At 43.1% G+C, this 23,704-nt stretch overlaps 1 protein-coding gene across 3 annotated transcripts in view; it reads right to left on the bottom strand.

Moving 5' to 3' along the window:
* Positions 1–724: 724 nt before the first annotated feature.
* Positions 725–23,704, bottom strand: part of NUP214 (nucleoporin 214) — a 38,856-nt gene continuing 15,876 nt past the window's right edge. For 2 of the 3 annotated variants that reach the window (XM_069031609.1, XM_069031612.1), the window contains 17 exons: positions 23,533–23,618; positions 23,348–23,431; positions 22,780–23,025; positions 21,940–22,104; positions 21,323–21,431; positions 17,994–18,069; positions 17,222–17,330; positions 16,156–16,258; positions 14,522–14,595; positions 11,024–12,775; positions 9,533–9,603; positions 8,875–9,031; positions 7,401–7,550; positions 5,994–6,165; positions 2,478–2,620; positions 1,621–1,645; positions 725–936 (listed from right to left, as the gene is read on the bottom strand). In XM_069031609.1, the coding sequence (XP_068887710.1) occupies positions 903–936; positions 1,621–1,645; positions 2,478–2,620; positions 5,994–6,165; positions 7,401–7,550; positions 8,875–9,031; positions 9,533–9,603; positions 11,024–12,775; positions 14,522–14,595; positions 16,156–16,258; positions 17,222–17,330; positions 17,994–18,069; positions 21,323–21,431; positions 21,940–22,104; positions 22,780–23,025; positions 23,348–23,431; positions 23,533–23,618 (3,556 nt within the window). In that variant the 3' untranslated portion in view covers positions 725–902. The remainder of the gene's footprint in view (positions 937–1,620; positions 1,646–2,477; positions 2,621–5,993; positions 6,166–7,400; positions 7,551–8,874; positions 9,032–9,532; positions 9,604–11,023; positions 12,776–14,521; positions 14,596–16,155; positions 16,259–17,221; positions 17,331–17,993; positions 18,070–21,322; positions 21,432–21,939; positions 22,105–22,779; positions 23,026–23,347; positions 23,432–23,532; positions 23,619–23,704) is intronic. The other variant, XM_069031611.1, reaches the window with a different exon arrangement.

The following is a 23,704-nucleotide window of genomic DNA, read 5'->3' as shown; positions in this document are numbered from 1 at the left end:
GTCAGCTGCATCAAATAGAAAAAGTGTTTGGCCAGAATGCCTTTGGGGCATTCTTTACAACATTTGTTTAGTATGTTCGAGTATAAACACAGAAGAATTTCACAAATGATATTGACTAAAGCCAAAAGCTACAGGGAAAAAGCACAGTCTCATCCCTGTCAGAAAAAAAAATGTATCCAACAGTAGAATCCAAAAGCCAAAGCCAAAAAAAGCAAAATCACTAATGCCTCTGGATGGAGGTCACATGTCTGCTTCCAGGGCCAGAAGTTTTCCCCAGAACCTGAGTTCCATTTTTTGAGTTCTGTAAGATTTACAGAAAGGTAAAAATAGGAGAGCTTTTACTTCCCACCTCTTTGCTGAATGTTACTGCCATGGGAACGTGCTCTGCACACTGCCAGCTTCTTCCCAGATAATTTCCTATTTCTCCACTAAGCCTCTGGCTCACACATGACTCAGTTTTAGCGCTTCACTGAGATAAGCATGTGCCCCATCCTAGACTTAAAATTAGCAGGGCAAACCTCAGCCCCTTCTTCAGAGCCTGGGATAATCAGGCATTCTATTAATGAAAAATGTGCTGGTTTATGTCAGCAACCAACTGGAGCTCCTCCCTTGTGTAGGCAAGGGATGGACAAGAGAAAGCTGAGCCCAGCACACAGCTGGTAAGCCCAGCATACACCCATCTCCTCTTGATGCAGGGAGATAAACCCTTCCACCACAAAAAACATCAAGCCAGATAAAATAGTTTAATATAGAGCGAGAACAAGTATTGCATAAAAATAAGCAAAATCTTTTTCTTAAAAAAAAAAAGTCTGAGAACTCGTATTTAGAAGAAAAGCTGGTTGGGTATCGATCATGTGGCTGACTCATGAATGCAGGAGCTACAGGAAGAGTTCAGGATGTTCCTAGCTTCTCCATCCACTAAATCCAGAGGAAGATCTGTGGAACAAGATAAAAAGAAAACCACAGCAATCAGTGCTAGAGCCTCCTTCCAGCAGCATTAATTCAGCAGATCTCTCAGTCAAACCTCCAGTCTCCCTAGTACCAGAAGCTTTTTATGAGAACTCACGAGTATTTCCAGCCTCTTTTACCTGAGCCTGCAGCAACACACACTGACTAGATATAATTGTGCTTATTCTAGAGCCTGCCATCTGCAGAGATCCACGCTCTATTTGACAGGGAAACAAAGTTTAAGAAACTTGCTGGAAGGGATCCAGCCAGGCAGAGGCAGAGCAGATGACAGAATTAACCTTTAACTGTAAATCATCATCTCACTTCAGCCACAAAAGTACCAATTTATTTCTTCATTCCTTGTTTCAACCTGATAAATGGAGCAGACTCCTGATTCACACACACAGCTTGAGCATGTACATCATGTCCTTGAGAGGTGGAGAAGGAGCATGATCCAAGTGGAAATTCTCTCTTAAGAGACAAATAAACCTCACTGGAAAGCACACATCCAGAGCCTGGACTTGGAGCTCTGCAGTTCCATTCCACCAAAATGGAAATGAGAACGAGTATTTAAATGCCATTTTCAGAGTTTGTTCTTGCAAACCATTCCACTCTTTATTCTGAGTCGATTCTTATTTTTAATGAAGAGTTAAGACACAAAATGGTACCTACGTGTTAGGTGATCCAAAACCAAACCCTGAAAGAAAAGCAAGATAGAAAAATAGTTGGTAAAGGGGAAAATGAATGCATAGGATTTGTAGTAAATGTCCCCTCCCACACACAGATTGAAAAATACTTCTTTCCTGCCTTAGGCCAGGAAAAAAGCGATGGGCAAACAATGGAAGTCAAATCTCCATCTAGAAGAGAAGTGACTTGCCTGGCTCCTAAGAGGGCTTGGCTTTCACTGCTCATCAGCCAGGTCATTCATTAGCAGCCCTGCAGACAATCTGCCTGTTTGTTCCTCTCTCTGAGTTGCTTTCTGGAGGTGGTTTGTGCTTAATGCAGGCCCCTGGTGTCAGGCAGCCACCAGGGAACATGGCCTTGCACGGGCTCTGCTCTGAGCCCTGGCTAAATCACTGTGGCTTCACTGAATTGCAGCAGAAAAACATTTGGCTGTTGGTGTTTCAGTTCGATTTTGCAGTGCAGATTACTCTGACATTGAGTACTTACACCACGGATACCCAAGCATATGGTACTGAAGAGATATTCCTTATTTCTCAATATTTGCCTTTGAGGAGAATGAGCAACTCCACAAAAACGGGTGAAAAGCAATAATCTGAGGAGGTGTGCAGAGAAGAGTGATGTGCTGACATTGCACACAGCAGATCAGTGATGGAATTAGGAGCTGAAGGCTGAGGAGGTGCTACACTCCACCCTGCACCTCAGTTCTCCTGGACACGGTGCCTTCCCTACGGCACCACCAAGGACCAGGCAGATGTTTGGCAGGGAGCTGAGGAGTCACACCCAATTTCCAGGGAAAACCAGAGACATGGGGGCTGTTAGGGTGATTATATTTTAGCCTCTCCTACCTCCTCCACCTGTCCTAAAAGCTGAGAATCCACTGCTTTGTGTGCCAAAGCCGCTGCCCTGCTGGGACAGGGAGCCAAACGTGGGGGTGTTTTGGTTTGCCAAGGTGCCAAACGACGCCGTGTTGTTGCTGGTACCACCAAACCTGCAGGTTTTGAAGAGAAATTCTGAGTTTGCAAACATCTTCTCACTTACACTGGAAGTTTGTCCCCATACCCATGATAACTGTGCACTCCTTACATGAGGATACATCAAAAGGTGAGATCAGCTGATACGAATAATTGTTCATTTTGGAAAGAGATTTCCTGGTTTGGGAGAGACTATTGTACATAGAAAGGTCTGTTCAGCTCCCATTCTTGACACATGGGCAGGAAGGCAAATATGTTCATGCTTACACAGGGTATGTTTTCAAGTGCTTGGAAATACCAACTCCAGCTATCAAATGGAACGTTTTAATTCACCTCTGTGTGTGGTTTTCACCAAAAGTACAGCATCATTTCGTTTCACAAACAGGGCAGGAAACACAGAATTGGTGTGAGCTGCTCAAAGCCAGAGCACAAAGCAGGGCCCAGATACAGAACCCAGATTCCCAAATTTCAGGGGGTACCTTCCCCACTGCCCATGCAACCATCAGCGAATTTCTCAATTCCTTTCTCTCCCCAGCCCATTTTGAACCACACAAGGTTCCAGTGTTTCCTTGAAGATCTGCACCTACCTGGCACTTCTCCCCACCACCTCTAACTAATCACTTCCTAATTGCTCTTGGGGACTGAAATAAGAAACACTTATATATATGGAAATGTGTCTTTCTCCACCCACTCTGTCCAACCAGGCAGCACAGAGCTCTCAGTGTGACACAACTAATAAGACCATGACATGCAATATGCTTCTGTGCCCCCTCTACACTTCTCCCCATTCTGAATGTAAGAAATGCTCTCAAAAAACGACCTTCAAGTTTAAGTTAAACTGGAAAAAAGGCAGACACAAGATTTCCAAATGACAAGCTCTGCTAAAGCTCTGCTAAAGCTCTGCAAGTGCAGAACAATCCTAAAACCCAGCAGCAGCCTGAGCAGAGCTGGACAAGTCACAGTGTGCCAGCTCTGCAAGGCTGTGCCTCACACAAGCTCCTGTCATTTCTCACTTAAAATACAACCTGACAGCACGTTAACCCACCTCTCCATCCATCCACATCTAGGAGACTTTTAAAAACCCAAAACACAAACCCACATCACAAGTTATCTCTCCAGATAAAAGACAGCCCTTGCAGCAGTGTGACAAGCAATTCACCTGGTAAAGGACATCACCTCTCCTCTCCCAGACACTGCCACGTGTGCACAATGCTTCCACAGACAGCAGTAGATACCAGGGGCAGTTCAGTGAATTTGCATCTCTGGCCCTGCTTTGGCTCCTCACCCCTGTGCTTGCAGGCAGCACCAGCTCAGAACCACAAATATGCTTTTCAACAGGTTTTTTTAGTTCTTTTTAAAAGGAAGCAAGGTTGGGTGATGTGTTTAGAACAAGAGGTTTTAGAGTGCTCCATCTTCTCAGGAGCAAGCCACAACACACAAATCCTCGTGTAAGGAAGAGGAGGTGAAAATGGTGACAAGAAAACTTGTGGTTCAAACTGCTCCTTTTGGTTGCAACCAGGAGAGGCCTGTCAGAAGGGCTGCACACAGTATAAGTAAGAAACAGCTGAATATGGACAGTCAATTTTCTTTGAGACATATAAAAGACATGACATGCAGTCATTGCCTAGTAACAATTTAATCCAACCTATCTTGCCCAGATTTCCAGGCCTTTTTTAAAGCTGCTGTGCAAAACACAATTGAGATGCACTTGAGGTTAGTTTATAAAAGCAAAACATTATTTGCCCACCAACAGTTGGAACTGCAGGCTCTGAAGTAGTGGTTTCTGACACCCCAGTCATTTATTGAGTGATGCAGATTTTTCAGAGTTGAAGCAGTATGAATCACAAGTATTTAAGTCAGCAGAATATTCTCAGGAACTTGGAGCTAATACAACACCATGTACTTGCAAGTGGCTTCTTTGGAATTGGGATTTTTAAAGTTTCACTTCAAGAGAAATGCAGAAAGGAAGTCCTGCACAGATTCTACATTATACTGCAGAATTAAACTATTGCTCAACATTTTGTGGTGAGATTTGGATTTTTGTAAAGCTGCCTGGGAATTCTGCACACTCTTTCAAAGTTTTAAAAATCAACATCCTCAGGGAACTCTGAAAATACCAGACTGAGTCTGTACCTTTCTAGTAGAGAAAAAACTGTCAAAGCTTCCCACAAGTTAAGTCACTGAATTATCTTTCTTGAGTCTGCAGACTGCTTATGCAAGACCTCTTTTCCATCAACATGCTGCTTGTTCTGAATCCCATTTTATCTTTAAGCTCTCCATGTTGTCACAGAGCATATCCAGTCTCAGTACAAAATCCTGCAGCACAAAGGCTGGATGTTGGAACTGAACAAACTACCAGTTGATTTAAGCTACGTCATCCCTACAACCACATCCTTGTTTGTGGAGATTTAATTAAGCTGCCTGTATTTTCACCCTTTCCAAAGGGACTCCCCAGTTTGCTGCACATTCTGGACAGCAGGACCACCTGGCTGAAGCCTCCCCCAGCTCTGGGGTACCTGCCCACACCTCACACAGTGAATTAACAAGTCACACTTGTGGATGTCCCCCTGTGCCTTATGTAAAGGCAGCTCCTCCTGAAACCAGACAAAGAGACAAACACTTGTGAAATAAATAAACACCAAGACTGGGAAGACATCCGGTTTCCTCTCCTCACTGGAAGTTTTTCTCTTTTGAATTGGCTCTGTCCAGTCTGACTGTAACTGCAGGACAGGAAGGAGTGCTGCTGGCTGCTAGCACAGTGCTGAAGAACTGCATTTGCTGCTGACTGCAGAAGCTGCTTGGCAAGGTTTGGAATTTTTTATTTGCTGAAGCAAGGAATGATGTGCTGTCTGCTCTGGTGCCAAGCACAGGCTTAGGGGGCACAGGAACAGGTAAAAACAATCAGTGAGGGATAAACATAAAGCACTCTGGGAGCACAGGCTGTTACAAGTGCCTCATCCCACAGGTGAGAGAACAGCCTGAATTCTCATTAGCATCTCTAGCCCAAATGTAACCAGAGGATAAAGTGTCTGGACAGAGTCACAGATAACAATATTGTTATTTTCTTTGCTAGGCATAGTTTGTAGTCCTAGGTTTGCACTCATTAAATGCACACAGAGAAAATACCCCTGCATTTCCTCACACAGTTGCAAGCTGACATCTCTAAAGCTAAAGGTTCAACACAAGAGTATCAGCATTAAAATGATCACACACATTACTTCCTTTGGGGTACAAGTTTTAGTTTTACATCTTAATTGTTTTTTTCTTTTAAACAAACAAACCAAGGACACTTTGAGCTGACCAATCAATGACTGAATATATTCCTTATGTTAAAGCAGAAGTAACCAAGCACAATCTTGTCATGCAAGAAGGTTGTTTTCCCTGGCTTACCCAAATCCTCCAGCGCTGGCTGCTGCTGTCCCCTCGCCGAACACTTTGCCTCCCGTTGAGCCCAGAGGGCTTGAAAAGGTTGGGGCTGAACCGAATGCTGGCACCCCTCCAAACCCAGGGGATCCCCCGAAAGTGGGAGGGCTGCCAAACACTGGAGCAGCACCGAAGCCACCTGAGCAAAACAGAGGCAAAAAAGGGGACAAGAACATCACATAAACAATAACGCAGAGAGAGAAAACAAAGAGCAGATTTCCAAGATAATGGGGCTATTCATCTTATCATATGGACACCAAAGTATTTATAGGATTAATTCCAGTCTGCAGGGTGTTTTATTGCAAAAGATATGGGTAAGAAGTGCCTGAATGCATGAAAGAAAACTGCAACTGGCAAGTCTTCCCCATCTCTTAAGATCAGAGAGTAGATGCAAACTTGGGTTTTAGGTGCTTCAGTGATGTGAAGATTTGGGAGGAAGGGGATGATCTAATCCTGGTTTAAGTGGTGGAAACTAAAATGGAAGGATTAAATGCCAGGTCAGTGGAAGTGCCTGGAGGGAATCAAGAACTTATCTCTGCTCTTGGCATTTTCTGTTCAGGGTTTAGCTGCCTCCTGCAGCTCTGAATGGATTTCTACCCAGATTATTTTATTCTATGTTCGTCTGCTGGTATTATTGGCCCATTTCTAATTGACACTGAGGAACGCGAAGTCCTTCACCTGCTCTTTTATTTGACCAGGGATGAGGATAGGACACCACAGCACATTTTAATACCCAGGGTGAAATTCCAGTCCATGCCAAGGTAATGGATACTGTTTGGCTGTAAACACAAAAGGTCTGGAAAAAAATAAATGCTAGGCCTGAATTATTTAAACACAGATCAGATATTTTGTTACCTCTATCTCTAGGAAGTTAAGAACATTTATCCCAGGGGCCGAAGCTTTGCTTGGCAAACACTCACTTTTACAATATTAACATGTTTCACTTTTCTTTTTCCACTATTTTTAAGTAGTGAAATGAGAATAAAAGAGGTTACAAAACCCAGGGTGAAGTTTGTAAGATAATATTCCAAGGAAGTATCTAAAATAGGAAAAATTTATTCAGTTCCATGTTCTGTACTCTCGATTGTACAGAACATAAGACCAGAACTAAATTACACAGCTCTCAGCTCTTAAATTGCAATGGGAATTTTTGAAATGAACACCTGAGCATGAAGTTTACTGGATACTGCATAAGAGAGAGTAATAATCTGCCTTAGACCCACCAGTTAAAGCTCCATTCAATTATTTTTTATTTACTGTTCAGAGACAGTTCTTGTCCATGCACCGAGTCCAGGCTGTGGACAGCTAAGTGGCAGAACAGCAAATATCTCCCAGACAGTGTGGGTTGTCCCAGTGGGTGGATTCCCAAAGTACCTGCTTTGTTTGGACTGGAGAACCCAAAGCCTTGGGAGGCCACACTGCCACCACCAGAGCTGAAAGTGCCCGTAGGCTTCTGCTCTCCAAAGGAGGAGCTGCCAAATCCAAAAGTCTTTGCTCCGCTGTTCCCAAATAAGCTCGAAGAATCTGGGGAGATGAAGAATATTTATAAACAGCCAATACTCATAGCAGACAATGTTCTACACTGCACTTCATTAGCTGAAGCAGGAGAAAGGAAAATTACTTTTCTTTCCCCAGCCCCCAAGCACACACTGAACATCACACTGAAAAGAACACAGGGAGAAGCCAAGTTTTCCCTTATTCCTACGGGACTTTGTAGTTCCACCAAGATCCATTCTGGATCTGATGGACCAGTAGCAACCCTTTATTGCTGCAATCTAGTAAATCACCACGAGGGATGATTTGTTTAGATGCATCCTGTGCCCCAGTCAGTAAAAGACAATTCCTCAAGTGAGAAATGCCAGCAGCTACAATCAGTCTCTCCAGACAACACAAATATCAGCAAACCACAAATTAAAGATTCTCAGCTGTTTTGGCAATGCTCAGTATTTCTACACAAGATTATCTAACAGGACCTTAAAGTAGGAGCCAAACTTTTCCAGCCTTACTGAGAAATAACTCATTTTTTCACCCTTCATAAGCCTACAGGGAGTTTTTGCATCTAGAGGCAGGACACAGAACAACCAAAGCTTTTCTGTGGTGAACCATCTGTTTTGTTTCATCACAAAACCCAGAACTGCATTAAATGATTAAATTAGCAAGGTTAGAAAACTGACCTCAACCATTAATCCCAATGGATGATTAAAGATGTAATAAAATAAATGGATTTTCTCTCTTAAGGCTTGAAGTGCTACTTCTAACCACTTGCAGCACTAATTTTAAAGCTTTCCTTTGTTTCCCAACTTTCATGCTTAGCCACTGCTTCCCCTTCTTTGTGCTTTCTATCTATCCATATGTCACAGCAAATTTTGATGAAGTATGCTGCATGTGCTGCCTAACCATATTAATTTTTTGGCAGAGGGCAACAAAAATTCTATACCTCACATATTATTACACCTCACATATTGATTCTTAGCAATTTTTACAGTCTTAGGGCAATGAGAGAGGATTAAAGCTTTCTAACTTCCAACCAAGTTGGAGGCAGAAACTCAAAGACAAGAATTTAGAGTATTCCATTTTAATGAAGGACTTGGCCAAGAATTCTCTACAGAATATAGATGTTATTCACACTGCTTGCATCTGCTTGTTTATTTCTATGGCTTCCCTACTTGTTTTCCATAAACCTAGAAGAAAAATTCTGGATTACACATCACACATACTCTGGGTTACCCCCCCAAAGCCTTTCATATTAACACAGAATTTACTCATAAAACTATTAGCAGCAGAAAATCAGATGGGATCATAAAAGCAGATGGAAATCACATTTTGTATTCTTGTTCAGTTCACTTACTCTGGGAAGCTGCAGATCCAAATCCTCCACTGGAGGAACTGAAGGGATTCTTATTGGCTGCATCCTGACTTGGCTTTCCTCCCAAACCACTGAAGAAGCCTCCACCTCTCCCACCACTTCCAGCTCCAAACAAGCCTGCACTGGAAGAAGATGGCTGCTAGAACACAGAAAGGACAAGAAAGGGATTTAAGCAAAGTCAAAGCAGCACGTGCTCCCCCCAAGGCTGCTCCGCCTGGGCTATTTCTCTGGATGTCTGAAGGAGCTGATAAACCAGCCAGAAATCACCTTCCAAAATGGAGCACCATGAAATTTTATTTAAGTCTGTCTTAAATCTTGTCCACAGCACAGAATAATGCCTTTGAGACTTGCCCTACACTTGCCCTACTTTCCACTTAGCATGGAATCAAGGCAGGAGACTTACTGCATCTATCTTATCTTGCATGTGATAAAATGTTTGTGTCTCCATACCCCCTGGAGTATTCATGCAGATGATGCTTTGGTGCTCACCACAACAGCAAATATCTCCAGTACAGACTGGGACACATTTTATTAAACACATCAAATTGTATTTTTAAAAATATATCAGAAATAGGGAACCCTGACCAAGTCCCCCACATGTAACAGCCCTTTGTTTCTACAAAAAGCCATAAATACTTGCCTGGCCAAAGACAGTGCCTCCAGTATTTGCTGCTTGCCCAAACACAGAACCTGTGTTACTTGAACCAAAACCTAAGAGAAAAAAGAAAAATTAACCACAAGAACTATTACTAGAGTGTAAGACATTCAGGGAGGTGACACTAGACCAGGACAGGGAAAGGACAGCTCTTCCATGCCAAAACACAGGGATAGGAATGATGTTATCAAACCTATCTAGTCTGGACAAATACAAAGCATGTGCCAACACACAAATAATAAATGCCATTGGAAGTTTATTTGAAAGTCATTCTCATTCTCACTTCAGCCAACTTAAAAACAGACAATAGAAGGCCGTTTCACTTGTGGGATTGTTGCTAACACTAAGAGAATTGGATTCCTGTTAACATGGCTACAATAATACTGCAAGTCGTGCACAAGCACTGGAGCATTCTGACTGTCCTTGTGTAAAGAGAATCTGAGTTTTGTTACCTGAGGACTCCTGTTAAAGATAATGAAATGTTTTGATTAAAAAAAGAACTCCCCTTTCCATTTCCCAGTTCACTTAAATGTGCCTTTTGTAATAAAACTTGCATTTCTATAATTAGGAACACCTTTCTCGAGCAGAGTTCACTTCCCCCAATTTAACTATTCTCTGCTACTGTAGTTAAAATGAGCAAGAAGTTGCCTGCAGTGCCATAATTTTTAATTAACTGAACCTAATTAGTTTTTCTTCCTTGCAAATACATGCTCTCTATTATTACTATGTACTTGTCACTTTTCCCTGGGAGCTCTCTGAAGATTGTATAGAGAAACCTTTGGAAAAACCTCAACAATATACTGAGCATGTGGAGAACAAAAAGGGACTGACCAAGGAGGTTTGGAACATGCAAGAATCCAATTTAACTTTGTGGACAGGTAGCTGATGCTCATGTTACTGCCATATTTAATTTTGAGATGTTTCCAAATGCAGCAGCAGATTTAACAGGTTATTCCCTGCAAATCCATCACTTTGAGGGTTTAAATTATTTTTGGCCATCCTAGCTGATGACATGGTATTACACCTGGCTGTACAGCCACCGTTGCATGTGTTCAGTGCAGGCCACTGAAGGAAGTGTTGCATCTGTATTTATTCATTGCCTTGGTTATGGTCTCAGAGCTGCTCTGCCCCTTTGGTGCAACTATTTACAACATTTCCAGTTACTGTGCAACAGGCAGGACAATATGTAATGCAAAATTAAATCAAGGTAGACTCGTAAGTATAAAATGAAGGCAGGATTGGATGACAAGGCTACATTCAGAGGCCTGCTGATGAACACTGAAGCAGAGCAAAAGCTTCTTCGGTCTCCAATGCTGCAGCTCTTGTTCTTACTAACTAAAACCAAAACAAAACCAAACCAAAAAAATGAAAACCATCAGGTGCCATAGAGGAAAAAAAGGCAATAATCCCATCCTGCTTTCCCCAGTGATACACTCCAAGCCAGACAGTGCCACTGGGACAGTGCCCTGCTCGTACCTGAGGCCTGGCAGAAGCTGAACCCAGCAGAGGACGTGGTGGTGGTGACAGCAGCGGTGCCACCGAACACAGATGCCCCTTGCCCAAAGCCAGTGCTCTGCCCAAACACAGGAGGGCTGCTCTGCCCAAAGAGCACCCCACCCGTGCTGGCTGGCTGGCCAAAGGAGAAGGAGCTGGCGCTGTTGGTGCTGGCTGGGGCTCCAAAAACATTCCCACTGCTTGAGGCTGCTGTGGAAGCTGCTGGCTGGCCAAAGGCTGGCATTGTCCCAAACCCAGACTGGCTGAAGGTAAAGCCACTTGAAGAACTGCTTGCAGGTTGCCCGAAGATTGGTGCTTGCCCAAAGGCTGGCTGGCCAAAGCCCCCTGTTGTGGTGGTGCCAAAAGCAGAAGTACCAAAGCCTGAGGTGGCAGCCTGGGTGGTGGCAGTGGCTGTGGACAGAGTGCTGGTGGTGAGCTGCCCGAATGGAGAGGATGCTGTGGTACCTGCTGGGAGCTGTCCAAAAACAGGTGGTGTGGAAGGAGTGGCAGCTGTTTCCCCAGCAGGCTGGGTAAATGCTGAGCCAGAAGAGCTGGAACTTGGTGGCTGAGAGAACACCGAGGAGCCTGCAGAAGTGGGAGGAAACACAGAGGCACCAACAGCTGGACTCTGCACACCTGTAGTAACATCAGAGGTAGCAGCCAGAGCACTTGTGGCTTCTGCAGCAGAGGCAACACTTGCTGTGGACGTTGTTGCTGAGACATTCTGATCTGGTGGGGTGGCTGCAGAGACAGCAGGAGGCACCAGGGCCTTCAGATCGCTGGTGGAGGTGGGAGCAGCCACAGGGTCAGGGGGAGGTGGTGCCACTGTGGTCCCAGAGCCCTCCGGGACGGAGTCCCCGGCTGTGGCCTGGGGTAAGGTGGGTTCTTTAAGTGGCTCTGAGAGCTGTGCCTGAGGCTGTGGCACTGGAGGTGAAGACCCAGCTGCTACGGCTTCATTTTCAGATGGTTTTTCTGACCCAGGTGGTAATTTGGCATCCCCTGCAGACTTACTGGAAGTTGCAGCAGGGACAGCAGTTTGTGATGAACTTGAGAAACCTCCAAACGAGAGGGACGTTGAAGCAGGGAGAGTAGAAGGGGTAGAGGTGGATGTGCTCATACTGTTTGCTTGCTGAATACCAAATGAAAAGGCAGGTTTGTTGCCACCAGAACCTCCAAGATTAAACACCCCAGAAGACCCTGTGTTGGTTAACTGGACATTGCCAAAGAGACTGCCTGTGGCACTAGTGCTGATGGACAGGGATGCTGTGCCAGCTGACGTGACTGACGTTGAAGCAGCTTCTCCAGCTTTTCCTAATGCCAGGGGAGCAGCAAAATTAAACCCAGAAGGTATCGTAGACACTTTAGTTGACTGTGTTCCTGCAACACTGGTAGATGGTGCTTTAGTGGTGGTCTTGGCATTATCATCTACTTGACCAACCCGTAGTCCTGAGAAGCTCCCAAGAGTTTCCCCAGCTAGACTGCCCTGAAACAAGTGATCTCCTGGTTTGGATGGAGTAATATCCAACTTGCCAGAGGTTGTGGGGGGAGCAGAAGATGTTGCAGCAGCTTTGTTTGACTGGGTGCCATCTGCTGAGGAGCTACCTCCTACTACACCTCCTGGAGCACCTGCTGACTTGTGGGACCCAAAAGCAAAGGAGGCCTCGGGAATTGTTCCAAGTTTGGAACTCCCAGCAAACAGAAATGAATCCGGCTGGGCAGACTCTTTTGCAGGGGCTGTCAGTGAGAGAGACAGAGGTAACAAATCAAGTTAGGGTATGCAAAGCTCATTTATCATTCTTAGAATAATGGTCTGGTTTAGTGCTTCACAGACTGTCAGTGCTCTTGCCTCAAAGCTATAAAGCCTCTGTCCATCAGGTAACTGCAGCCTTCACATCCATTCAGGACACAACAGTGACACCTGAAGCCTTTATGGCCAGGGTGGCAGCAACAAACACTGTTACTGTCACATCATAGCCTCCACTTAACCATCCTTCTCTTTAAGTAGAGACAACTCCAGCCTTTGGCTCCTATTTCTTTTTCAGCAGTTTGATAAAAACATAAAAGACCTGGTTATTACAGATAATTTTCTATTGACACCACTTTCACCCCTTCTTACTTGGTTCAGGTAAAAAATTCCTGATATTTACTACAGCACTTTGCTTTTAAACCAATGGCTCAGAACAGTTTAGGTCATAAAAATACTTTCTGGCACTTGAAGAGTCTTCTACAAAATCAAATCTTTCTTTACAAATTCAGCTATTTATAGACCACCAACCAGTTTCTATATAGCCTGTTTTCAGCTTTGAAAAACTAGAGAAAAACTCTCAAATGTAATTGCCAAAGCAGCTCCACTTCTAACATAAACTCTGTACAACAGTGGGAAACTGCTGAAGTTTGAAGGGAGCCTGGGCTAGTTTTATTTAATGTACTATCATTTCATTTCTGAGCACCAAACACAAATTCTGACTTGAAAACACCACATTGGTGTTTGGACAAAATATAGGAGATCTGCATGGAGATCAAACAACAAAGAGCAAAAGCTTCTTAGCAGAGCTGGTATTATCCTTGTGTTTTCCCCTATATTAAGTAGCTGACACTCAATAATGCAGCTTTTTTTTCTCCCCCTGAGGCCCTGAAATGACATTCTGTAGTTCTTCCATCATCAGTTACAAGGGTGCTCCTACCAGTTCACAGAGCAGTGTGAAGTACCTGCCCTCACACAGTGCTGTGGTTTACAAGTCTGTCTCCTGCACCTCCCACTCCTGCTTTATCTGTGTTATTTACCTAAGCTTTTATGTTAATCTTCAAATTTAAAACCCAGTTCATTCTTCTCTGCTTAACAACAAGAGTATCAGTAGCATTAACGTGGCTGTGGTGGTCTAAGGATAGAAACAAGCCAAGATTTGTATGAAGAGGTGATATCTTTTATCAGAGGAACCAATAAGACTGGGAGCAAATTTTTGACCATATAACCTCATCTGCAAGACTGAAATTAAAGGCAGAAAGCTTCAAAACTATTACAAAGCAGATTTTATCAGTTCCTTTTTACCAGACTGGGCAAATAGGATCTACCTATGACATGGAAAGGCAGCCACTATTGTCACTTCAATTTTAGAAGCAACACAAAGCCATTCCAAGCATTTCCCTCTGATTACTAAATGCTCACTGGATGACATTTCTGTGTCAGTCCACCTCAGCAACTTTAAATCTACAGATTAAAGACAGCAGAGGAAATGACTACAGATGTTACCCTCTAAATAAACGAAATGTTCCTGGCAACAAATATTTTGCTTACTCTTAATTGAAAGGCTGGTGGCCCGGATTTCTGTGTATTACAGAGCAGAACCCAGCATATGTATGAAATGTTACTGCAATTTTAGTAATAGAACTGCAACACAGAACAAGAACCACACAAATTAGGAAGAGTAAACATTCTCTTAGAAGGGAAGAGATGCTGTTTGCACCCTCTCCCAAACTAACCTTGTGAGGGAGCAAGGCTGGGCGGTGTCTGTGATGAAGCAGCTGATGTGACACCACTAAAATTAAATACAGACCTAGGAGGAAAGAGGAGAAAGGGAAAGAATGACTTAGCTCAAAGTGTTGAAACTTCCAACCATATGATGAGCACAACTCTGAGACTCAGATTTCCAGTACAGACTTGCACAAAGCCAGGCACACAGGCAGTTTCTCCAAGGACTAAACAGGAAGAGAGAAGCACACACACACACACACACACACACAGTGCTCCATTTGTTTCCTCTCTGAAAAAGCTTCTAGAGGGTTAAAGAGAGTCAGAGCTCAAAGTTCTTTTGACCACCCCTTATCCTCCCATGTTCTTTCCTTTCTGCTGTGTATTTCTTCCCCATGCAGCTCTGCCACTGAACACCATGCACCAAAACCTGATGGACTTGGGGAGACTGGTGAGAGGAAAAACCATGGAGGCAACTAGAGTTTAAAAGAGCTAAAAGGGAAGAGTCAGTGCATGTGCAGAAGGGAATAACTGAATACTACCATCCACCAAAAAGGAGATCACTCACAGCAAGACAGAAATGAAAAGTTATCATGACTATTTTACACTAAAAATATTTTGTCTTGCAAAAGTACTATGATCTCTCATTATGAGTCTTGCAGAGATCTTCATTCCCTGAGGCTTTTTAAGCTTTCTCTGATTCTCAAAGACCAGCTGCTGATACAGAAGTCAGGCCATAGGACTAAGACATCACTGACAACAGCACTGTATTTAGCATATGGTTTACACACTGAGGCACTGCACATGGGACAAAGGCAGGGTTGTTTGCTTTTTGAATCTGAATTTCCATCACTCAAAAGGACTCTTTTAGCCCTCTGAAGAGCCCAGCAAGGCATTTGGGTAGCATCCACTTAACAAAAATGCGAAGAAATGGGTAAGACTGAAAGAAACCAGCCATTTGAAAGTGTGTGTGTTCTGAAATTCTTAATGTTGCCACTTCATAAAGAAATTCACTTGAGTGTTAGAGCAGTAAACATGCAGAATTTCAAACAATCATTCCTAAGGTATTATCCCTCTCCCCTAAACATAAGATATAATCAAATAAATATTTTTGCCATCCCTGAAATAACATTCCATAAGAGAGATTTCAGAGTAACTGTATGTTCATAACATGTGTCTTGCTTTGTGTTATTGTTATGTAACAGATATCACCAGATGGCTTGGGGCCCCTCTTGTCACCTTCATGAACTGATTACTTTTCAAGCCAAAACACAAAATTTGTTCTGCTGTATTAAAGTAAGTATTCAGTGAGTGTAACCATCAGTACATATTTCAAGTCATAACTGGGAACTTGTTCCAACAGTCCACTGTAAATAAACCCCAAAAGCAAGCCAGCCATCCTTTACTCTTGATTAGTTATCTCAAAGCAACATGATATTGTGTCAAAGTCTCACAGACCTTCAGACCTCACTCAGGCTTCCACAAACAAGGTCTTCAAAGGACTCTGGTACAACCCCTGCCCTCCCAGTCTAACATTTGCAGGTGCCATTTTACAGTATTGCACAGCCTGTAGGCAACACCTGCTGTAACAGCCAATACTCATATTTAATGTCAACTACAAAGAAATCTTAATGTTCATACAGACCCCGCAGAAGAAAACGAGAACGTTTTGTTAGGCTGTGAAGTTGTTGCTTGGACTGATGTCACAGTAGAAGAAACAGCTGTAACTGTTTTTACTGTCCCTTGTCCTGTAAGTTACAAGAACAACAAATAAATATGCTTTTAAAAGATATCTACAAATAAAAAAAAAAAAAAAGGCATGCTGTCATCCATTTATCAGAAAAGGAGGGATTAGCTTGCACACACAGTCTGTAATTTAATAAATTTCGAATGAAAAGGAAGTGCTATCAAATTCAGGAGCTGCCATCTTCAATAAACCAAAATTTAAGAAGCATTTGGCAAGTCAAATATAATTCCTAGCTATTTTTACTGCTTCTTACCCCTGGCTAAGAGGCAACCTATATCCACAGATTAAAGGCAAAAGACCAGCAGAGATGGATTTCAGACATTTATGCAAGAGGCTTATAAAACCATGTCCAATGCAAGCAGTATTATCTAATACACATTAAAAATCAATTGCTTCCTTCCCCTAATGTTTCCTCTTTCCCTGTTAAGTTGTAAACTGAGCATTCCTTTCTTTAGAAACTTCCCAGCTCTAGGAGACTGATCACTGTGTCTGAACTGGCTCTGAAGTTGGTCCTACAGCTCAATGCTCAATAGATCCTGGACAGGACTCAGTTCACTTCAAGCTTGTTCAGGTACTCTATAATGCTGTGTGCCTAGAAATCAAATCAGCACATTTAAAATGTTTTAATTTTTAAAAAATTTGCTGTCAAACCGCAATAGCCTTGTGGAAGATGTGCTTTCAGCATTTCCTGATAAGAGTTACAAGTCCTCAGTCCACTCTGAACAAGGAACTGTGTCACTGAATTCTAGATGCAGGAACAGACAGAACACAGAGAGTACAGAAAACAACTCTCCTGCACTTCTGAACCTTCGCTTTTCAAATTCTCCCCCTTAAGACTGGCACAGCAACCTCTCAGTGGAGGCAAATCTTTTTTCCTCAGTATCCTCATTCTCTGGACTGTGCACCCTGACAGGTGGCAAAAGACATCCAGGCCTTATTTCCATCTCCACTAAACACAACTTACCTGAGACCTTGTTGCCAGACGATGTTGGACCAGCTGTGGACGCTGTAGGAGAGGGTGCACACACAGAGGAAGGTGGAGTCTGGCCCTTCATCGAGCTTGTCAGAGGTGTCTAAAAACACAGCACCACTTCAGGTCAGTGCAGTCTGTCCATTAACAAAGGGCCTTCTGACATTGGATTGGTATTATTAATGTCATGCAGTGACTTAAGAATAAAATAGAGGTAGGTGGTCGAAGCACTCAGAAGAGATCTGCAATCTTGGGCTCATTATGTCTTGACACTTAAATATAGGGTCAGTCCTCAACCTTTTCAACAGGTCAGCAAGACTCCATGGGCAGCAGCTCAATGATTCCAGAGGACAAAGACTGCTGCATTGTTTTTTTGAAGCACATGTATAAAACCCAGCAGCTTGTCAACCATTAAGCAATGTTTTCAGTAGAATAACAGGGTAAGTAAAGAACTCTCTTCCTTGACTGCCTATCACTTTTATTCTTTTAGTGTGAAATTTAGCTGTATCTACCTAATACAGCTTCCTTTGCTCTTAGCTGCAACCCTCACTGTTGCAAGGCTGGGGCCATTAGAAAGCTGCACGTCTCCAGAAGTGAGAAAAGGCAAGACATAACATAGATATGTCTAGCATCACACTGCTGTGGTCACAGATACAGAAATGGTTTGTCAAGAATGGAGGCCAAGCTATGAAAATTAAACCCCCAAAATCTGCTGAGCATGCCCAGGTAGAGTGTTTCACAAGGAAAGGGTTCTATATCAAGATACCTGTTTAGCTTGATTTGTAGCAACAGTTGCCAAAACTTGATGGACTGCCTGGGCTGCAGAGTGAGGTACAGATGATCTTAAAAAGAAAAATTAAACAATGATATGAATAACTAGTCTGAAAGAGGATTTCCTCTCCTCTCAAAAAGCGCAGCTTCCAGAAGCCTTGAACAACAGCCGCTATTAAAGATTCCACACACAACTCCAAAGGAACAAATCTGATTAGAGAATAAACCTCTTAAATGAATCAGCCACATTTAACAAAGGAAGTCTGTAAATGTGTTTAAACCTTTAGACTTAAACGATCAAGTCTTCTCCAGACACTCTTGTCTCTGAAGAGTCAGGGCTTTCTATTTTACAGGGAGCTGATGAAAAATCAGCAGGTTAAGGGGATTACAATTTTATGCCTAGTGGATAACAAATTTAAGCAGCTTCCTTTATAATGTAGAGTCCAGACATGTACATGCAATGCTTAGAAATGCTGAGTAAGGAGACAATGCTGGGAGGGGGTGGAGGGAGCATTTCCTGTCTTTGAAGTGTACTATAAACACTGCCAAAGTCATGGCAGGAACTATGATAAAATTAACCTGTACTCTACATTATAGGTTTGGTATTTTTGACCATGAAATAAAAACCCCCAGACAATTGCTGCAGAATGGCAGCATCTCATGGGGTGCAGCATCTGCCCTTGGCACTGTGGGGCATTAACACACCAAATCACTGCCACTTGGGAACAGCCAACCAGTTTTAGCATCTCCTCAAGTCTGTGGCCCACCAGGTTCAGAAGCTTCACTGGACAATACCAGAAGATTTCAGAAGCTTAAATTCAACCGTGATTGCGTTCTCCTGGTGGCAAAGCCCAACTTTCTTACCCAGGCAGGTGCTCTCCATCTTGACACAGAAGTTCCCTAAGGCAATAACAATCTCTGGCTGAGGCTGCAAATCCCAGACTGTGAGCAAATTTGGGCATCCAAAGTTGTCTGCCTGCTAAAGCATGAGGATTCCCAAACTGCATTTGCTGTTTGGCCAACTGCAGGCCAATTCACAACAATTGTCTACCATATTCCAAAGGAAGAGGATACATACATGCAAAATTTTGCATGGCCATTTGGTCTTGCATAAGGTTTTGTGCCTTAAACAGCTTTGCTTTACTAGAAAGTCCTTCCTTCCTTCCAGCAAGGAGTACTCCCTCTCTACATTGCATGGCCTGGATTTGCCCTCTGCCCAAAGCAGAAGTACAGCAAACAATGAAAACTTCAAGATCAACACTGTAAAAAGTTGGTGTTGGGATGGTGCTGCTGTAGATTTCAAGTTTATACTGAACAAAGAAGAAAACAACAAAAAGTGTGTGAAATTCATAAGAGGGTGGGACTTGTTCTCAACATCACTTGACAGTGCTGTGAAAATGCTGGGTTTGACTTCAGTTGTTCAGTGAAAAAAAAAATCCTATGTATTAGTTGGTAGACTGGGACCACCAACACACCCAAGTCACAGGCCATTGAACAACTGGTAACAACTGAAAAATCATTCCTGCTTAACAACCGAAGAGTGCTGTGGCAGCAAAAGGGAGCCAGGATGTCTGAAGTAGCAAAAACTGGTGAATTAACTTTGCTGGGTGAATGCTCTTCATTTTAGTGCTGAATCTGACTGGCAAGCATGGTTCATTTGGGTAGAATTTTTAGAAAGTACATTTTTATGAAGTCAGCTATAAAGTAAGGCTCTAGAAAGCCTCCAAGATATCAAGCTAGCTGGTGCTCTATAAATTAGAGAGATCAATGAATACTGCCAGTCTAAAACTACTTGAAAGTAAGACAGGTCTTTAACTACAGTTCAAGTGAAAACCAATCTCATTACATATTGCTCACTCACAACCTTCTCCATGCACAGCCAGTACTTTCTACTTTTTTCATCATAGTTCTGATGAAACTGAGGGTAGAAAACTCTTCCTGGTCACAAGACTACTTTTAGCCAAAAAATTCCCACGTAGAGCTGTCTGCAAATTTGACTTTCAAAAGATGTAGCAATTCCCCTCCCCATCCCAGTTTATCACTTTTAAGAAGAAATAAAATAGCAAAACGTGCACAATTGTTACACAATTAAAATGCAAAAGAAACCATGAAGTACATGTCAAGGTGAGCAGTTGAGTAGCACTACTGTGAGACTGCTCCCTTTTTAAAAAGCTGCATCAAAGGAATTTCACCTTTTTTCTTTGACAGTGAAGAGTACACACAAATGTGTGAAAGGCAGTTGTGATGCAACAACAGTAGTTGTTCCAGGAGCTGCATGAACAGCTCACAGTTATATGGATAAAGCATTTCCAACTCCATATGAACTTATAATCAGAGCTACACGGTGAATTTATCCCTCTTCATGCAGTAAAAGCCCAACTTTGCACAAACTTTTCAGCAGTGCCCTTGCCTCCCCAGCCCAGAACTGGCCATGCACTGCCCTGGTCTTAAGCAACAGCAGGAACTTCATGAAAAGACAGTTTCAAGGTCATTACAACAGCAGGGAAAAGGCCTAGTCCTAGGCTGGTGACAGAGCCTGGTGATAAGACAGAAATGCCTGGAATGAGCTGAGCTGGCTGTTGTCTGCAGGATGCAGAGTAGGGATACCAAGTGTTAGAGCTAATTCTTAAGAAATGGTAACAAATTCAAGGTTAAATACCAGAAGTCAACATTCATAGTTTACTCATGAGGAAGAGCCTTGCAGCTTGGTAGTGTTCCAAAGTGACTGACCCCTAGTGACACCCAACCCTTCAGTCAAAATTCTGATGTCAAAACATTTGAGACAAGTTTCCAGAAAAGCAAGAGCACAGTTCTCCCTCCCTCAGGGGGTGAATCTGGTAACAGACAGAAGAGGTGTAACTCCAGAGAAGGTTTTCTCTGCAAAGGATGACAAAGTAGAAGGAAAACATCTGGACAGCCTAAAGTCACAGACCACACTCAGTGACAGAGAGCTGCACTTCCCTCACTGAAAGAGGCAGAACAGAGGGAGTGATTGGAGAGATATCAGGTCCAAATTTTGTATTAGCAGTAAAACCACTGAAGCCCAAAAGGAGAGGATGCACATAAATGCATTTCACAGACAAATGGAGAAGGAGGTTAATACTGGTCTCATCATTTGTTCAGGACAAGACATTAGCAAACCCTTAAATGACCTGGAAAGAGCTTTCTTTCTTTAAATCCACAAACCCAATACTCTTCTGTAAATGCACGCACTTTAGGTCTTACACAGCCACACTCAGTAAAGCACTGCTACTGCTCCCCACTGGCAGATGTGCTCCAGTGCAAATGCTACCAAAGCCCACCAGAAAGATGGGCAGCACTCACCCTATCACTGCAGAGACTGCTGGAGTCAATGCACCAGACTTGAGTTCTCGAACATTCACCACCTGAGGAACGTTTTTCAGAGTTGATTCAGTCAAGGAAGTGCTCACAGCTTTAAGGAACAGAAAAAAACAGAGGAGAAAAAAAAAAAAGATGTAAAGAGAAACTCTGTATTAAGCATTTCATTTCATTCAATATGGCCTGAATAATTCCAAAAAGATCCAGCCAAGATTCTAGAACATATATAGTGTACCTGGCCTGAAACATGTGGAACTTCATTAAGGACAAGAAAAGTGGGCAGCAATCTATATAGTTATATAATCTATATATAGTTGGTACATTTTTTGTTGATTGCTGACCAAATGTAATTATTCTTATGAACTCTCTTACCTACATTGTAACATCTTCAGTTAACAGAAATGGGAGTTTCTCAGGTATTTTGTAGTGGCAGCTTACAGGAAAAAGGAAGACAAAAGAACACTGGATAGCTCAGAAGTGCAACAACTACAGATGTGCACCACATTTTGTTTGATGATCTCCTCCCTCTGAGAGCACTAAATCCCTGTGAAAGCCACATTCAGCTGCTCAGAGGTCACTTGGGCAATTAGCCCTCCTTTTACCTGGGGACTGGTTAGCAGCCATCTGCCTCTGCAGAGCTGCAGCAGCAGCTGCTTGTGGTGCTGGAACAGTGACAGTGGGAGCAGGGGCCCCGTGTTTCACAGTCTTTGTTGCAAGCATGGTACTGTCTGCCCCTTGTGGGATGATTCTGTTTGAAGATGTAGGCACTAAAGAAACAAATTAACAAAAGTATTAGTTGACTGTTTCTCTACAAAACAGGGAGCCTTTGAAAGCCTTTGCTGAACTGCAGTTCCTCTAAGTACACAGCTTCAGTCTGACAGGACTAATGCACAGGCCATTCAAACAATCAACACAATCTGTCCCTGGCAGTTTTGGTATATCCCAAGGAATTTACTAAGTCTCAATAGATGTCATTTCAGTGCATTAGAGGACTTTCAGCTTGCTGTTACAGACACTTCTGCTGACACCTTATTTTTCTCTCTGGCTGCAGAGATTAAAGAAACCTCTGTTGCACAAGGAAAACTGAGTGTATGCAAATGCAGTTCTTACTGAGACTTGCTGGGCTCAGAACTCCTAACCTTGGCCACATCAACCAAATGCAGTAGTACTCCAGTTTCTTAGTCTTTGGGCAATATTTTAGGTCACTGCAATCTGAAAGAACCAGGCTATCACAAAAACACAATCAGTGAGTCAAGGCATTCTAGTGCTTTTAGCTCAAGCCCATGAGGTTACAAAGCCACTCTGTTACTGCTCCTGAGAACTTGGCAAAATCTGTATCCTGCAATCTCATTCCTCCAGGGCCTGAAGTATTGGCAATGGATACAGTGGTTAAAGCTACCCACAAGACCACAGTGAGAAGAGATACTGCAAACACAACTCACACAAAGTACCCAGGGAGAGGTGCTGTTTCCCAAAGGACGGAGGCTGAGCCATCAAGCCAGGCTGGATTGAGGGAGTTCGGACCACAGGAGCATGACGAGGGACTTGGACTGGGGCTGCCTCTTCTTCCTGATCCACTGCTTGTGAATCATCATTCTCCAGTGACTGGGAAACTGAGGATGTTGAGCTGACTTCATCCAAATCTTCATAATATCTCGTGGACAAGAAGGCAGATCGGGACAAACTTGCTGCAACATCAAAAACAAAATTCAGTATTAAGTTAGGGAACCATCCAGTGTAACAGCCATGACAAATGCACCCTATTTTAGGATGGTTGCCTATTGGCTTGTTTTACTCCTGCATTGATAGGATTTGACTTCTTAACTGCCTGGAAAGGCAGCCTTCAACCAGACAGCAGCTAAAGGCAAGTCCTCCTGAGAGCAGACGGGGGAACAGGAAAGGAGAAGTAGGAATTGAGAACTCAAAAGCTAATTTCAGGTCTCAGTCCCACAGCAGGTAAGTAACCCTCCTGGAAAGCATTTCAGACTTCTATGGTCACTAAAGGTTTACCTGGAGCTGTAGACCTAATTGGTGGAGTTTTCCTCTTGGCTAGAAAATTCCTCAACTGTGCCTGCTTCACTGGGGATAACTTAGCTGGAAAACAGAAGAGAGTTATTAGTCTATAATCAAACTGCAAGTCAAAAAAAGGTAATTCACATTTATGGTGTGAATGCCAGGACAAAAGAATAAATTACCAGGTGCTTTGGGCAGAGGTTTGGCCTGTGATTTCAAAGTAGTTTTCATCAAATCATTGCGCAGGCTTTCAAGGTCACTGTCAAAACTGGGACAAGGCAGAGCAGTGAAAAAACATCATCAGCAGAAAGAAACCAACCAAAGCAGGAACAAAATCGGGCCAAAGTAGCCACT

This window comes from Aphelocoma coerulescens, chromosome 17 (genome assembly GCF_041296385.1).
Source record: "Aphelocoma coerulescens isolate FSJ_1873_10779 chromosome 17, UR_Acoe_1.0, whole genome shotgun sequence".
Taxonomy (NCBI): domain Eukaryota; kingdom Metazoa; phylum Chordata; class Aves; order Passeriformes; family Corvidae; genus Aphelocoma; species Aphelocoma coerulescens.
This window is presented reverse-complemented; position numbering and strand designations above follow the sequence as displayed.